The sequence below is a fragment of the Prinia subflava genome, chromosome Z (assembly GCF_021018805.1).
Source record: "Prinia subflava isolate CZ2003 ecotype Zambia chromosome Z, Cam_Psub_1.2, whole genome shotgun sequence".
Classification (NCBI taxonomy): domain Eukaryota; kingdom Metazoa; phylum Chordata; class Aves; order Passeriformes; family Cisticolidae; genus Prinia; species Prinia subflava.
In genome coordinates this window covers 88,331,995-88,349,656 of record NC_086283.1, presented here as the reverse complement: position 1 = coordinate 88,349,656, position 17,662 = coordinate 88,331,995, and the positions used below count along the sequence as shown (strand labels likewise).

General features: G+C 38.0%; 1 protein-coding gene across 1 annotated transcript in view; it reads left to right on the top strand.

Moving 5' to 3' along the window:
• Nucleotides 1-17,662, top strand: part of HCN1 (hyperpolarization activated cyclic nucleotide gated potassium channel 1) — a 194,019-nt gene that overhangs the window by 159,410 nt on the left and 16,947 nt on the right. Inside the window, exon 6 of the mRNA XM_063422197.1 lies at nucleotides 12,695-12,935. Within this exon, the coding sequence (XP_063278267.1) occupies nucleotides 12,695-12,935 (241 nt within the window). The remainder of the gene's footprint in view (nucleotides 1-12,694; nucleotides 12,936-17,662) is intronic.

The window sequence follows — 17,662 nt, the reverse complement described above, 5'->3', positions numbered from 1 at the left end:
TTGGTACCGGGCGTGTGCTTGGGTCAGTGGATGGAAAGAGTCAAGCACGTTTTTTTAATCTTCGTGTAGTTTCTGGTGAAAGCTAAGAGAGTTTGCTATAAATTGGTGCCTACCACAACATGTTCATATCTATCAGACTGGAATATGCTATTGCAATTAGAGATAGCATCGCTGATTTCTAGGAGGTTCAAAATAATAATAGTAATATACTTCTGATAACTCCTGAGTTAGTTCTTCTTATGTAAACACATTCTTTTAATACCATGTTTGCTTTGGCTTTACAGGTGTCCTTTTTGGTAGGATGTGGAAAATTTTGGGTTATTTAGCTAAAAATTAACAATCTTTGGCCCTAATCCCTCAACTGTGACTATGAATCCATTACAATAAAACAGCAGAATTTAAAATATTTTCCTCTGAACCCTTGAAGATAATGAAAAATAAGTAAATTAAAATTCTTGATGCAGAGCTGGAAATTACGTTGTCTCTCTTAAGTCAAGATTAGAAGATGCAGGATCTGGCACCCTGATACCTACCAGGGTTCTCCATTTCTTCTTCATGGACTTCTGCAATAAAAAGTCATGAAAAAGTCATTCCATAATGAGAGCACAGGAAGGGGAAAGGGAAAAGCAGAAGGAGGATGCACCTGGGACTCCAGCAGAAAACATATTTCAGACAAGACAGGGATGCACAGTATAGACATGCCCACATCCCTTTCCTGTGAATCTCATTAGTGGAGGTGGGTGAGAGTGACCATCTTTTCCTTGAGTTTTCACTGTGGAATTGAAATTCAGAAAGCAGACTAAAGGCTTTTGAAGCACATTTGTTTGGAACCAGTAAAAATGCTGGGGGGTACATGTAATACAAAAGGTTCTGTGTTGAGGGGGCACCCTTTAAATGTGCCACTGTCCATGAAAGTCAGCACAAATAGACTGGAGTTGTGACTCACCTCCAGCAAGAGGAGATAAATATGCCATGAACTGTTTGATGCAGAAGCAAATGCGTGTGCCTATTTTTATGCACTCAGTTGCACATTATGGTAGTAACGGCATAGAGAAGGCTACACAGCACTTTCCATGCATAAATCTGTAGTTGCCTTTTAAAAGCATGTGATCTCAAAGGCAAATACAAGGAGAGCAAAAAGCAAAAAAGCACAAGATCTGTTCTGGATGCACATTTATGAACTTAATTTCCCATTGATACACCAATGATTTAGGAAGGTTAACCTAGTTAAAGCTGTGGGAGATAATCCAAGCTAAATTTTGCACCTCAAGGTAACACTAAATCATTGGTTTACTTCCATCCTAGTGCTACTTGAGCAAAAAAAAAAGTTGTACATTACTTTGAAACTGGCACAAAACTCTGCCTAATCTAGTGGTACCTAGAAGATGCAATAAGCAAATACCTAAAATCTTTTCTCCAGACATCTTATTGCCAGTAAGTCAAATTTGAAGTACTACATTTTTTTTGGTACCTGAAAAATCTGAAGTCTCCTCTACAGCTCCAAAAGAATCTTTTGAAAATCTAATCTCTTTTGATGAATAATTTTTATGTAAGAGATTAAATGGAAATGGATTTAAAATTTTTGAAATTATTAAAAATTGACAGATAAAGATATATAGCATAGATATGGATGCACAAGGAGTTGAATTACACTTGTTTCATTTAAAGATAACTGCCTAACGCTGAAAGAACTTAGTATGTGTTACTTCTAGTGATTAATGAGAGTCTCAGAGATGAGTGAAATTAAAAGCTGGAGCAGAATGTGGAGTCTGACACTGTGAGTACAGGTACAGACTTCCTGGTAGCTCCTGGACTGAGTTCAAGGCAATATTTTTATCTGTCCCCACTGCCTCTTTCACAATACCTGTGCACAGCCCTCGCTCAGTAGTAGCACTGGATCCTTAGCCAGCCTTGGTAGCAGTAGAGCACTGACAGGCAAGGAGTTCCCTGAAAAGGATTTTAACCTTCTAGCTTGTTCTGTGGAGTCGACGTTAATTTTCTTCTCAATAAATCCATTTTTCTTTTCCCTCACTTGGGAAAAGCAAAAAAATGCTGTGGTTGGTTGAAAGGATGCAAATGACATGCCCTAAAACATGAACAGTTGCAAGGTTATGAACTGATCATTGCATGTTTGTACACTCACTGAAGCAAAGCATGATGCTTTGCTAGGTGACTAAAATATTTTGTGGATAAAATGAATACCTGTGTGGTAAATATATCAATTTAAAGAAAAGCCACATTCTTTGTAATTAGCCGTTTTCACTTTAGCCTGTATGGCCATCATTAGATCACTGTGCAACTGAAAACTATTATATTTGTGATCTCATGAGTATCCCTTACATGTATTAAAAATTTAAGTTTACTTCATACTGAGGATTTTTCTTTTATTAAATTGAAAATCAGGAAGCAACAGTGTATCTGTGTCTGCTAAAAAAAGTAAGAAAACAGCAGAATTATTGAGAAACATTTGAGAAATTTCCATTATGCTATGGGAGTTGTAACAGATGATTTTGGAAATGCAGCTAATACAGATATCCACAGTTCCCAAATCAAAAATCCAGCAACTCAAGGTACCAGTCATAGCCACACATGGAATAAACCCGTGTGTATTTATGAAAATACGAGTTTTAACAATCATCCATATTTCACCAAGAGTAGAACTTCTCCCACCCTGCAGGGCTGGAAATGAAATAGTTCATGCTTTCTAACACCTGGCATAAAACAGACTCACTACTTACAGGAAGAGAAATGCTGTCACTATTGTGTTTGGACAGCTTAATTTGTATAGCAGACCTTGAAGAGAATTAAGAGGCAAAGACATCTGTAAAGAAGCAGAAATGGAGTATCTGCAGCTTGCTTTGTCATTCTCTAACACCAGATACATTCTTCATATTATTGATACTTACAGCAAAGGGACAAACTTAGAATGTGAGAAAGAGGTTAATACCCTTCCTCAGCCATTATTTAAAGTTCATGGCTGGCCTATTTTTAGGCCACCATGTGGGAAGATGTTCACTGAAAATAGATACAGATCATGTGTCCTTGCAGAATATAGAACATCAGGACATTTCATTTCCAAAGAACGTAATTGGGACTTGGAGCAGAATCTTCTTTCCTCTCACCTCTTCGCTTGGAGATTATAACTTGGGTTATACAAGCCCACACTCTTACATGAGTTGAATCAGCCTCTAAATAAGAGAACTAAATCTACTTTGAAATATAGTTCTAATGGGACACATTAATTAGTTACACTCTGATCTTTTTTGATTTAATGTACAAATATGTGCATCTGTAGACATACAGGTATCTCCATGTATAGGTATAAATATATGTGGGGGAGAGCAGATATATATGTGTGTATGCGTATATATGTATATACACATATATGTACATATATATTTGTGTATATATATGTATATATACACACACACATACACACATATATACTAATTTCTGACACATAAATGCAAACACATGTCCTGGATGTCTGTGTGAGAAGAATGCTGTGTAAAACTCTTGATATCTTTGCAAAGCACTAAGTGCATATATTGCATTAGGTACTCTGATATGGTCTCTCTTTTTCTACTGTTGCCATATATATCAGCACATATTTCCTATGCCACCAGACTATATTTATAAGATATTACCTTAAAATGAATTGTAGCTACAAGGAGTTTAGGGGTCCTCCTATGATATAAAATCAATATATATAAATTTATTCATAAAGGTAGAAATTAAGATACAGTCTAAAAATAATTTGAAGAACTTTCTGAATAAATTATAGGAATATATATATATTTATAGAAATAAACCTCAGCCTAAGTTTAATACACTAAGTGAGCAATTAAATTATATTAATTTAATTAAGTGCTGCTAATAGTAAAATAAATTTTAAACTAGGCAAGCAGATTAACTGAAATTGTTTTGAAAAAGAATATTAAAATTATGTAAAGAACTGCATCCTGTGGCTGACTGGGCTCATGCACAGATGCTAATGCAGTTCCTGTGCAGTTCCTGCTGTCATCAGGCCCCTTTGCTTTTAACTCATGCCCAGTCCTCGGCTGGAAGTACAAGCATAAGTATTTAAGGCCTCAGTGATGGCATTCAGAGATGAAATAGAGCAACAGTAGTAAATGTGGACAGTAGAAGGCTGTAGTATCTCTCCTGGTTTCTTGCTTCTTACTTACATAGCTGCTTCTTCTCCATGTTTCTTATTCTACAGAATAAGAGTTTTCAGGATGTGAAAATGCTGAGGATGTCCTGGTGGATCCCTGATCTATCAAGCATTGGCCATGATTTGGCTCCTAACTGTAAAGTGACTCTTTGTTACTCCAATGCCATGGCATTATTTAGTGTGTCTGCCTACTGGATGTTTAAAGCCTGATACATTACTTTTACTCTGGCTCTTATTACTAATACACATTGTCTACTCCTGCCAGATTGCCTTCTCTTTGTTCCACATGATTTGCTATTGAGGCTGTTTTTGCTGTCACCATTTGCCCTCCTCAGAATTTTTTCCACTCTTTACAACTCCCTTGCCATTTATTCATTTCTTTTCCCTGCAGCTACCAATATTAGCCAAAGTGGTACTCTCAAGCAAATTCTGTCTTAAGGGCTGTCTGGCTGACACTCCACTAAATTATTTCCAGAAACTTTATCTTCATTTTTATGACCTGCTGATAACTTTCCTGGAGCCAGCTCTCTATGTCTCACCCTTACAACTGAGCATCGTTCTCGTGTTTCACTGTGAACCAGGGCTCTAAAATCAGCACTTGCAGTATTTTTCTACTCCTGCACGCCTGGGCTCTGGTGCAGTGGCCTGAATGTGGGTCATGGGCTACTTACACCTGTATTACAAGTTGCTACTCACAACATAAGATCACTGAGCCGTTGCACCTGATCCCACTCCAGCATCCTTGTCAGTACTTTCCTTTAGAAGGCCAATCCAAATGGTATTACAATTAGCTTGTCCCAGTTCACATTGCAAAGCAGTGACGAAGGCAGAGTTCAGAATTAGAAAGGGATTGTGCATCCTCCTTATCTTTCTTTTTATATCCTTCTGTTATATATAGATGTGTACCTCTATAGCTGGCATTGTAAATATTCTAGCACATACACATACAGGCATTCAGGGTCCTGTCACACATTTACCTAAGAAATCTAAATAATTCTCGTTGATTATAAAAGCTCTGTTTTACCACTTTAAAATGGGGAATATACATTGTCTAACAATATCTAAATTTAGTGTGTTAGGTAGAGTTGAGAGTTTGATGTTTCTTGCACATAATATAGAGTAGACCTCTGAATAGTTACAAATCAAATTAGATGCAAACTGAAATGTACTTAAAAACACTAAACATAATTTCAGGGTGGATATTTCAAGTTCAGCTAACTGGGAATTATCCGGTATAATCAGTAACATTTCATTTAAGCCACTTAATAGATTTTTAGAGAGAGCGTTTGAACCAATGGGGTTTTAACTCACTACAAGAAGAGTAAGTGTTAACCTAGCAATTAACAAGATTCTCATTCAGAGCTGTACAAGAGCTGTAAAATAACTCAGTGAACAAATCACTGATTTTTAAATAACTATTTTCCTGGTTGTTGTTGGTACTGTGTCAACTAAACCAAACACATAGGGTGTAGATAATGCACATTCTCTTGAGAACTTTGTTCTTGCTCACTTTGGGCCATTTGGGTTGCAGTACATGGGGGACAGAGGAAGGGAGGAGAGGACAAAGAGGGGGAGTTGGAATGGCAGAAGGAATTCCTTGCCTGTCTCAGAGAACACAATAAACTTTTCACAGAAGCATTCACAGCTTCAGTTTCTGATCTTGATCAAACAAATGCAAATCAGAAATACCATAAAAAATTTGGATCCAAACCATAGCTTTCCATTTCTTCTAAGGCATGTTCATGTTTTCCCACCACCTAGTTCTTTGCCTTAAAGTTTGTTTTAGCTCCTGTCACCCACGATAGCTTCACACACAGATTTCTTCCTCCCTGCTTTCATCCACAAGTTATTTTACTCATGGCCTTCCCTTTCTCAAGTGAGAGAAACTCTTCAGGCTTTCCTGCATCCTAACTGTGTGCTTTAAACAATAAAGCGATCAATATATTCTACCTCATAATTCACACAAATGTAACTCAGGATGCCTTTGTGAAACGCTTCTCCTCTTTTTCTTTCTCTCAAGCACAGTTACTATCCCTTGCTACCAGGTGAATCAAGCACTGTCCTGAGAAGGGCAGCACTCTTTCCAGCACTATTCTGAAACAAACCCCTTTTTGTTTTGGTGATCAGGTGAAGTCTTACTGACTTTGGTGGATATAAAGGGGTAGCCTTCATTGAGCATAGCTGTAAGTAGCAATTGAATTGGGTTTTTTGGGCGATATAGCATTAAAAAATAGTAGCTGCCACACAGATAACATACAAGGTCAACCACATATTGATTGGTGATGGCTAGTGGAGTTCAGTACAAATGCATAGTAGTGAAAATAGTTTCCAGAACCAGCAGATCACCAGCTGGAGGAGGTGACTGGAGACTCCAAAGACAGTGGAAAAGCAGGGCTGCAGTAGAGACAAACCTGTGAGCAAGCAGACTGGACAAAGTTTTGTGATTATTAGTACAAACTTAATCACTGAAAGTGATTTAGAAAAATATGAGAGGTGCTTCACTCGTTGAAAAGCAAACATGAAACTTATGCCAGTTTTCCATGCACTAACACAAAGTATGGATAATCATATAGATACCAATAGGATATCAGTGCTGATAGGATTTTTTCAACTTCACATATCTTAGAATTCATTTTCTGCTGCCTTTTTAAAGTATGTGTTTAAATCTGTATTCTCATTGGCATAATGGGCAAATTCAATATTTAAAATGCCAACTAAACAAAGATTTCAGCCTTAATTATACCCCCTCCCCAAGATATTATTTTTTCAATACTGTATATAAAACAAATATAAAACTCCAGAGTACACACACACAAATGGGAATGAATATATTTAGTTACTCCGGGGCAGAAAACTGAAATAGTGACTGTTAAATACTTTTGCAAATTGCAGTTTATTTATTCAGTTAATAAGACAGAACAGTCTCTAAGCAACTGCTGTTATGTATGGTACAGCACTAATTCCACATTGCCTCCTGTAATAAGGTATGGGTGTTCTTTCCAAAAAGCATATATAGAGAAAATTTGTTCAGCAGAACAGTTCAAAGGGTTAAACCTTCAAGAAGTAGAGACTGATCAAGTGGCCTAGACTTTCAGTACTTACCTGAATTATCAGGACTTCTCAGGGTGTTGAAATTAGACTGGCTATCTCTGTTTTACAGACTGCCTTAAAACACTGGCTATATTGCTGCTACCATTTTAAAGCCTCTTGTCCTCTTTCCAGCTGGAAAACAAACTTAAGCAGCATTTAACATTTCAGAACATTGAAGAAGACGAAAGCTAAGTTCCTTTTTGAAATAGTTAGAAAGTGGAAAAGCAGTTGGATGAATGAAAGAGAGGATAGATAGTGAATTTTTTCTTTCTTTTTCTCTATTTTAATCTTCTAAATATAATGGACAATTCAAAGAGGAGCTTGAGATGCACAGAACTGCTTTCTCTTAAGCTCCATTAAATCAATTACCAAGCTGGGAAAAAGATGGATATCTTTAATCAGGATGCCTTTGGAGGTTTGGATTGAACCATATTGCCTCAAAAGGATTATTTTGTCTGCATTTGAACTTAATGCAATAATAATACTGAAGTGTAAAAAAATGCATATAAGGAGTTGAATAAAAATTCTAATCAAGAAAGGAAGAACAGAAAAATATGCAGAAGGCCAACATTTAATCAACTAAGCCAAGAAAATATAATTGGTCAAATCTTTATCCCTCCTGATTGCAAATGCATGAAAAAGATTGCTTTCTCTTAGAAGACTGCAATACCAGCTACCATATGCTCTGTTTAGGGTTGACTTGTCTTAATCTGAGTTGAACAGAGCTGGAGAGAAAAAAACCCTGCTTTAACTCAGTCCTGTCAGTCCTGGTAGAGTTGGAGTTTCATTCACTGTTTTGCTGCAAAGCCTGTGTATTCCTTCCTTCATTTTGCCTAAGTTTATCTCTCAGCTGGATGGCAAATTTTCTTCCTGTGGATACACTTTATCCAGGTATACTGGGGATCTTGGGAACTGGAGGGCTTTGAAAATGTAAATAGGCTGGTCCCTGGTTTTCAAGGCAATTAAGATCCCGTGGACTCTCTTTGCCTTAGAGATCAGAGGTTTTTTCCAGGTTTTCTGCTTTGTCTGTAGATCAGATATGTTGGCTACCTCAGACCAGAACATTCTTGGGCTTTAAAGTACATAACCAAAGAAGCTAAACAGGGACCTTTTCTAAAACAGACAGAGGGAATATCCAGTTATAGTGACAAAATGACAAAATCCCAAGTCCTGCAGGAAAAAGAATAGTGTTTATTGACACAGTTCTAGACATACTATGGATGAGTTAACATATTTTAAGTAAAATTTAAGTAGAGTCTCTATGTTGACACTGATCAATGTAATTGAAAAATGGAAAATTTTGGCAATCCCATTCAAAGAGAAAAATTGTACATAGTTGTTGTTACTTACATGAAAGGCCTCTGAGCAAAATTTATTTTTAAGACATACACTCTGTAGAGATGATTAAACAGAATGTGTCAAAGCAATTTGAGCAATTTCAGGTGCACCAGAAATGAAGAATATTGCATCCCATTGCCACATGTAGATTTTCTGGCATTTAACAAGTTGTTAGATAATGATGTAGTCATTCCCTCAGTGGGGTGCTAATCCTAGTCCTCCTGACTGCCTGCTGTCATAAAACCTGTGAGAACTTAGTATCAGTGAGATGCCTCCTTTCTGCCAAACTTGACTATAATTGACCAATGGGTTAAAAAATTACAGGAAATCATGAACACATACAGAATATAGCTCCTTAAAACCAGGTTAAAATATATCTACCCTGCTCAAACAACCCCAAATCCCTAAATATAATGCCTTTTCCTATAGTCTTTCCTATAGTCTTTCCTATAGTCTTTCCCATGCCTTTAAGTTCTCTCATAATGATGTGTCAATAATTTTTCATTTGTGAGTTATTTCTACGAGAAAAAATAGTTTTCTCGGTGAAGTTATTTCTTCCTTTTAACAATCAGGAAACTAAGACTGATTTAGTTCACATCCTTTGAAAGCAAAATGTGAAGGAATAGTCAGAAAATAAGTGCACTGTTACAGTTATACACTAGTTTTTCGCAATAGTATCTAAAAGCCTCCTAACAAAGCTAAGCTATATTTATAAATGGTCCACCCATAAGGAAAACGTAGTTTGTAGATGGAAGTAGTACCTTTTATTAGCTCAACTGGATTACTGAGAAAAAGTAAACAACTTTTCAGGCAAGCAGATTTTTCAAGAATTTTGCCTTTTTTATGGCAACAGGATTTTCCAGCCAGTCTAGCTAAAAGCACTATAATCCATCTAAAAATCCTCTAGAAAAGAGGTCCTAAACATTTTAGAGGTACCATCGGAGAACTCCAGTCACAGCTGGGACAGTGTTGTGACTGCTTCTGTAACATCTTGAGATGCTTCAGAGAAGCCATCAAGAAATATTGAACCCATACAAAATGATAATATCTGATGCTTTAACATCAGTTTGGAAAAAAATCCAGGAAGGTCAAGATAAGTAATAAATTCAATATACTACAAAGGAGCAGAATCCAGTGTAATTATCTAACCAGTCTCTTATATAAAGCAGACTATTGCATCTCTGACATAATTCTTGTGTAAGAGACCAGCAAATGGAATAGATCAACACTTGCTCCATCTAGGTCTGATTCATTCTTGCTCTTTAACCATTTCAGCTACATAATGCACTTCTAATCCATTCTTCAAGCTTCATTTGGTATTTTCTTATCTAATCCTTTCCTCAGGCTTCATTTAGTATTTTCTTCAAGTAGAGGTGAGACAAAATCTCATTTAATGAAGATATCATATGGGGCAGCATAGTCTGGTTCCAGTCTAGCTTCAAAAAATTAAAAGAAAAGTTTGAGTGAAAGATGTTTCTCTGTGCAAAATGTCAGCTCTTAATTTGTCAGTTTGTTCTTTTGTTGCCTCTCTTTTAAAACACAGAACTTCTCCTAGTACTTTCTGAGTTATATAAAACACTTTCATAATCTTTACTGTTTCTTTCTCCCCAGGATGATATTTAAAGTAATACACAAGAACCTGAAATTGCAGAACTGCCTGTGATTAAGACTCAGGGAAATGTATTTTACTTGCCCTGAATGATCTCATATTTAAATAAAAGAACACTTTAAAGAAAAACAAAGCACTTAAAAATGACACATTTCTTTCTCCCTCAGTAATTTTCCACCTTCTAACATCTTAAATAAGGGAAGTTTGTACTTAGCACAAACTTTCACAGAAAACTAATCAACAAAATGAATGCATTACTAGGAATAACAGCTGAAATTACCTCAGCAGGGTGGTTTTGTAGCTATGTTGGTACCTTCATTAGGCAACTCAGGCTGAGCAGCATAATGTGTGTGTATACATGGGTATATCCAGATAGAGATTACATAATGCAAGGGAAAACTGGGCAGAAGATTGAGCCAGAAGAGGACACAAGATTCCAAGGGTGAAAATCTTCTTCCAAGGGTGTGTTTTGTTGGGATTCCCAAGATGGGATGGATTCCTTTCTGGCTGGGTAGGACTGGGTCTGCACAAAGGAGTTATCCAGGTCTGAATTCTCCCCTCTCTATATATCATAATCTCTCTTATCACGCTTTTAAAGATACGTTATGGAAAACTTCTCTTTTTTTTTCCAATTTCCCTTTTGTTTAATAAAACACACACTGCCCTGCTTCTTGGCTTTCACTCCAGACACCTGTTCCCCAGGTTTTGTGTTCCTGTGTTTTCACTTTCCACCAGTTTCCATTCTCAACCTGTTTTTAAAGTCAGGCTTTCTGCCTTCCTTTTTTTTTTTTTTTTTTTTCTGTTTTCTGTTTATTTTTTTCAAGGTCTTTGTGTTCCTTCTTTTTGTTTTCCTCCCATTCTCCCTTTCGTAGTACTACTCTGCCTAAGTCTATTTTACTGTTTCTTCCTAATCTTGACTGGAGCTGAACTTTCCACTCTCCCAGCCTTTTCTGTGCTCACCCACCAGCTTCTATATAATTTCCAGTCAATTTTTGCTTTCTTTAGTAATTTCTTTTCTCTGCCTCCTGGGCATGGGAGACAAGCTGTTCACTTCCAGAAGCAGAAAACAAGCAGCAAGCCTACTGAAAAGTCCCTAAGCAAGACAAGACAAGTAATACTTGTTGCCAGCACCAGTGGAGACAGCAGCAAGGCAGTCTCCCAGGGAATGGAGATGTAGTCTGGGGCTCCTCATGGGATGCCACCACACTACTAGCAGTGGGAGAAGCAAATAACTTTCCATTGGGAGGCAGGTGATGGCTAGAGCTTTTCTAAGAAATGTAGAGTTTAAACAATAAGGAAAGCAAGCTTCTCATGCTTTATAAAGACAGGTAGTCGGAATCCCATTATGATACTTATTCCCTCATAAAGAGGCAATATACTTAGAGAGTATCTTGGCAATATCCCTCTTGACCTACTGACTCAGCAGTATTCACCGATTTGAATGTCACCTATCTGGCAGTCACATGCTGTTACTTGAGATAATTTTTGAATTCAGACAAACAGAATATATCTTGCATCAAATTTACCATGTTTTTTTTACGTGGGACACTAGTCTGTAGGGTGCCTGGTGAGACATTTTGTTCCAATTTACTTATTCAAGTCCTACTAGATTATTTGGAAAGGATGTGATTTCTCAGGGAAAGGTGGTTGTTTCTTCCCTCTCCTCACTGTTAATGCACTTGCCTGTTAGTTGCTTCAGTAGCAAATGGCTTTCCTTCAGAGGGGGATTCCCATGTCTTTCCCAGATGCAAGGGAACTGATTTTAAAAATATGAGACAGCAGATACATGGGAAGTTGAAAAAGCCACTTCCAGCAGGAATGCAGTTATAGGAGTGAGAGCACTTGTAGGTGGAATGTCTCCTTTACATCAATCTTGAAGCCTCAGATTAGTGTAAGAAATGCTAGGGATGCTCCACTGACAATAAAGACATATTTAGTTTTGCAAAGCAGTTAAGTGAATGCTGACTGTAATTTTCTTTTATTTGCTCTGTTTGTATTTATATACAGATGATTATATTTGCTCTTCCTGTCATGTTGGGCTTGCCACCTCAGTAGATTTTGCCTGCCTGAGCCCCTCTCCGTCTGTAATACTGATTAGTCTCAGTTTTTCAATACAGTGTTCAATCTGTAATGTCAACTGACCATGTTAATTTCCCAAGACTATGTAGGGTCTGCAAGAATGAGCTTGAAAATATTTCATAAATTGTTCATAGGCTTATGTTTCGGTTTTATTTATTTAAAACAGGTACGACATTTACAACTTTTTTTGGTACTAATCTTTTCATGAAATTGAAGTCAGACCGCACTTTTGTTTCAATCACTTCACTAGAAGCAGATGAAAATATGTTATAAAGTAAGCACAGAGACACAGAAAAGTCCAATATGAGCATAAAGAAATTGTTAATTAAGGAAGCAGAACATCTTTTTTTCAGTGCCCATCATATTGAACCCCATTATAATTATGATGTTTCCTTCCCATTTAGGAGATTGTCAACTTCAACTGTCGGAAGCTGGTGGCTACAATGCCTCTTTTTGCTAATGCAGACCCAAATTTTGTGACTGCCATGCTAAGCAAACTGAGATTTGAAGTGTTCCAACCTGGAGATTATATTATCCGAGAAGGGGCTGTGGGTAAGAAGATGTATTTCATTCAACATGGTGTTGCTGGTGTCATCACCAAGTCCAACAAGGAGCTGAAGCTGACAGATGGCTCTTACTTTGGAGGTGAGTAGGAAAAAAAACAAACACTGGAGTGAATGCACTAGAACCAAACGTACAGATAACAGACAAAGACTTCTGAATAAGTTAACTAAGAGTCACTTGCTGAGACAATTCAAACTGCTGTGAAGAGTGTGCAAAATATTTCTGAATAAAACATTCAGAGTCTGCTTCCTCTTGTGAGGACAGCTATTACAAATGCAGAATGACTTTCCAGAATTTTGAAGTTAGTTTGAATTAAGATCACTGTTATTTAACAGAAAATGTTTAAATAAAAATATAATCATTTACATACTAATTTTATAGCTTTTTAATTGACAGGATTAATCTTTAAGAAAGAATACTATTTTTTGAGTCATAAATCTAGAGGTAAAAATCATATTAAGAATTGTAAAACTAGCAATGAATAGAAGAGCATTATTTACATGGGATATTTTGTAATTCATTATTATTTCAAGATCTTATTAGTGCTTTTTCACTGAATTTTAGTACACATCTATGTTTATCCTTCCAATATATATGGTGAGAAACTGGACTTCCTATCTGACTAGGTAGCTCTCCAACCGATGTATGTTAATAAAGATCAGGCATTAATTTTAATCCTAATCAAATTAATCTGGTAATCATAATGAAAAATAGTTATTTGCTAAGATGAAGGCATCTGAATATGTGTATTTTGATTAAAGCAATTGCTTTTCTTACATATAATAACTGATGATATAAAATAGTTGTTCCCTGTGACTGTAAATTATCGTTGTGCAATAGAATAGCAGAAAGGCTGGTTTTCAGAAGGTGCTTGAGTATTTGTGTGTGTACCACTGCTGCCTATGAGAGTTACAGTTAGCTGGTCATTGTATTAATTTGCTGTTGAATTCCAGGAATGATCCCATAACTGACCTGAACGCCTTTCAGAAAATGCTCAATTGAAAGCCTAATCAGGGCCATTTGGTTGGTATACAGAAGGGGGGAGCTAAGAGAAGTGAATTGGGCTCAGCGTTTCAATTGGGCTATAGAGTTACTTAACTAATCCCATTTTAGAATAATTCGCTAAAGCAACTCCCACTGATCTGGCCAGAAGACCTTGTCACTCCGAGGTAGCCTCTGCAAGGTGATTTGTATCGCCAGTATTTGTAGAAGCACTTTGGTAAACAGGCCTTGTGCTTATCCCACAGGATTAAATTGTAGATGCTGAAGACAGGAGATTAAGCAGAAAGAAAAGGTAAATGCTGAGGATGAAGAAACAGAGCAACCTTGGTCTTGGTCTCCTCTATGCGTAGCAGTGCCCTAGTTTATGAAAATGAGTTTGCAAGAGCCTGTGTGCTGAATCTGGCCATAATACTCCTCTGAACCAGCAGAGGATCAGAGGAGATTGCACATGAAAGTATTTTACATAACTGTCAGCCTGTTGTTGCAGTGCAAACAACTATTTAGCTCATCCTGTTCAACTTCTACCCTTCTTAACAGGAGTGCAGACAAAAAAGAAAAAGCACTACTTGCAATATCAGACACTACAGGAACTTACTACCCTGCATACTAAAGCACTTTTACTCATCCAAACTGCAGCTGGGATGAGACAGGTGTTTCAAAAATGGGTGATAATGCATCCAAAGCCTGCTGGGGCAAACAGAAAGTAATAGCTGCTGCTGTAGCTTGGAGGGGTAAGGAGAGGTGATAAAAGGCAAGTGCACAGGGAGAGAGAATGTGAGAGAGGAAATGCCCCAAGATCCAAAGTGGTGTGGCTACACCATATATTGTGAATTTCCAGAAGTGTATTTCCAGCTGGGGAGAAGAAAGACCTATCTGGATCAGAGAAGCTGTGGGTGCCCTATCCACAAACACATCTGAGGCCAGTCTGGATTGGGCTCAGAGCAACCTGACCTAGTCAATGGTATCCCAGGCCATGGCAAGTGTCAGAACTAGACAGTCCTTAAGGTCCCTTATAATTCAAACCATTCTGTCATTTTATAAATCTGTGACTGCAGCTGAAAAGAGAGAAAACAAGCTGCAGAAATCAGATATCTGTGAATTGAAAAGGTTTGGATTGTCAAAGCAGAAAATAAAAAACAGTTATAAAATTCCCATCTCTTTGGAGAACACCTGCTTTCCCTGAAGCGTGTATCAGAAGCTGAGTAAAGCTTCCTGACCAAAGCAGACACAAGGAATATTGCATAGTGATAAAATAATAACCTGGAAGATCAAGGATGCATTCAAATCATAAAACAAATAACCCCTTTTTTGCTTAATGGACACACAAGAAATCTAAGGCTGACACTATGCTTAAGATGCTACTTGTAACATGAGGTCTGTATAGCTCCCAGGTCTGACACAATACATCAGTATTAACACCTGAGGGCACACAGGTGACAGGGTGCCATGCCTAAACAGATCCTTCTTCAATTTTTAAATGTCTTATGTTTTGAAAGTTCCTCATCCCAGCTCAGGGATGCCAACTTCTTCCTGACAGATGTGTCCCAGAACTGAGTTACTTGGGGACCTTGCCTCTGGAGAGATTTGTAGACTTACCTCCAGAACAGTGGAGGGTTTCACCAGCATGCTGCCTTGGATTTGGGAAGCCAAAGCCTCCTAATATGTAGAATATTTTTGTGCTATAACATTACATCAGAAAAAAAAAAGTAAAAGAAAAACTTACCAATAAAAATCAGCAATCCTTAAGTTATGGGAGAACTGGAGATTGGTGTGAAAGCCAAGATTTAAGAGGAACCAAAGTAGAATCACGAATATTTGGGAGTGACTTGAATGGAGACTGTTGGGAGAACGAAAGCCTGGAAAACCAAAAGTTGCAGTAAAGGAGGGGAAGTGTTTTGATGTTTGAGGACTGATGTTGAACATTTAAATTCTTTTGCCTGATCTTTGTTTTTAATTAAAAATGGGCTTAGTTCTGGTCTAATAGGAAACTAGATAAACCTTACAATTGGTTGATAATTCTTCTCAAAAAGAATATGTCTGGATAACCACCAGTGGAATAGATGAGTCAGACTACACCTCTGCTGTACACTTTCTGTTTATTTTTGAGGGACATGCAAACTGGTGACAATAGAAAGATCTGGGCTTCACTACTCTCTGCCTTTTTCCTCATCTGCATTCACTGGTTTCTCCTTTTGGGGAGGAAGGAGTAAATACAACACTGTAACCACAGAGACTTTGTGGTTTATTCCTTGGTATTTCTGTGGGAAGAGCATTCAGTCCGTTGACCTTAATGTGTGTTCATAAATGTAATCTTCTTAAACTTTGTGTGCAGAAGCAGCAGCAGTGTGTAGGATTCTGATTTTCATCCCACTAAGTGGGTTTTTTTCAGACTGCTGTTTGAAGGACACTATCATCCTACATATCACCTCCAAGTGCTAGTAGGAATTTGAAAGCAGTTTCTGGTACTACCCTTTCCAATAGGCCATATTCAATATGGCCTTTCAGTAGACCTACCATTTTGCTGGCATTTGTAGGAAACAGTAACTTTTTACTGCTTCACCTTAGAATCCTTGTCCTCACATGGTATGCTCATGTGAATTTTTTATAAAAGGGACGGGAACTAGACAAGGAAGAATACATGAAAATAATTTTTACTATATTGTGCAGTTATATAGTCATTTCTACATCACTGAAATTATGTAAGCCACGCTTACCAGTGAAGAATCATAGGATTTTCATACTCTATAGCTTCTTTTATTTGATTTATTTTTAGTGTAACTATCTGTTATTTTTTTGAAACATCAGCGGATATTTTTGTATCCTCCTCCATTTTTTACTCTCTGTTTGCTAATAGTTGCCCATTATTAGAAATTTTACTCCTAATTTCCTATTATTAGAAATGGGATTGCTGCCATTGTAGCCATGGCTGTAGATACATCTTTTTCTTTTACAAGTACAAGAGAAACTTCTCACTCTGAAACTGACACAGTTTTCACATGGGAGGAAATAAGGTTGCCCTCAATAGGAATTACCATAGAATGATAGAAACATAAAATGGCTTGTGTTGAAAGAGATGTTTAACACCATCTAGTTCTGTTCCCCCCACCATGATCAGGGACACCTTTCAGTAGACCAGGTCGCTAAGAGCTCCATCCAAGTGTTCATCCTTGAACACTTCCAGGGATTGGGCATCCATAGCCTCTCTGGGCAGCCTGTGCCAGTGCCTGACCACTCTCTTCTGTTTCAGTTTGAAGCCGGTTCCCCTTGTCCTTTCATCACATGCTCTTGTAAAAAGTCTCTCTTTCTTGGAGACTCCCTTCAGGTACCAGAGGATCTCAATTAGGTGACCTCTAAGCCTTTTCTTTCCCAGGCTGAAAAAAACAGTTCTCTCAGCCTTGCCTTCTAGGAGAGGTGCTCCAGCCTTCAATCATCTTGGCTTCTGGGATTTGTTCCAATAGGTCCAAGTCCTTCCTACCTTGGAGACCCCAGCTCTGGATGCAGAGCTCCAGCTGGGTCTCAGCAGAGCAGAGCAGAGCAGAGGGGCAGAATCCCCTCCCTCCCCTGCTGCCCACGGGGCTCTGGATGCAGCCCAGGACACGTTTGGCTCTCTGGGCTGTGAGTGCCATGGCCGGGGCATGTCCAGCCCCTCACCCAGCAGCACCCCCAAGTCCTTCTGGGCAGGGCTGCTCTGGGTCTGCTCATGCCCAGCCTGGGCTGATACCAGAGGTTGTTCCTGCCCAGCCGCAGCACCAGCACTTGGCCTTGTTAAACCACATCAGATTCCCAAGGGTCACTTCTTGAGCTTG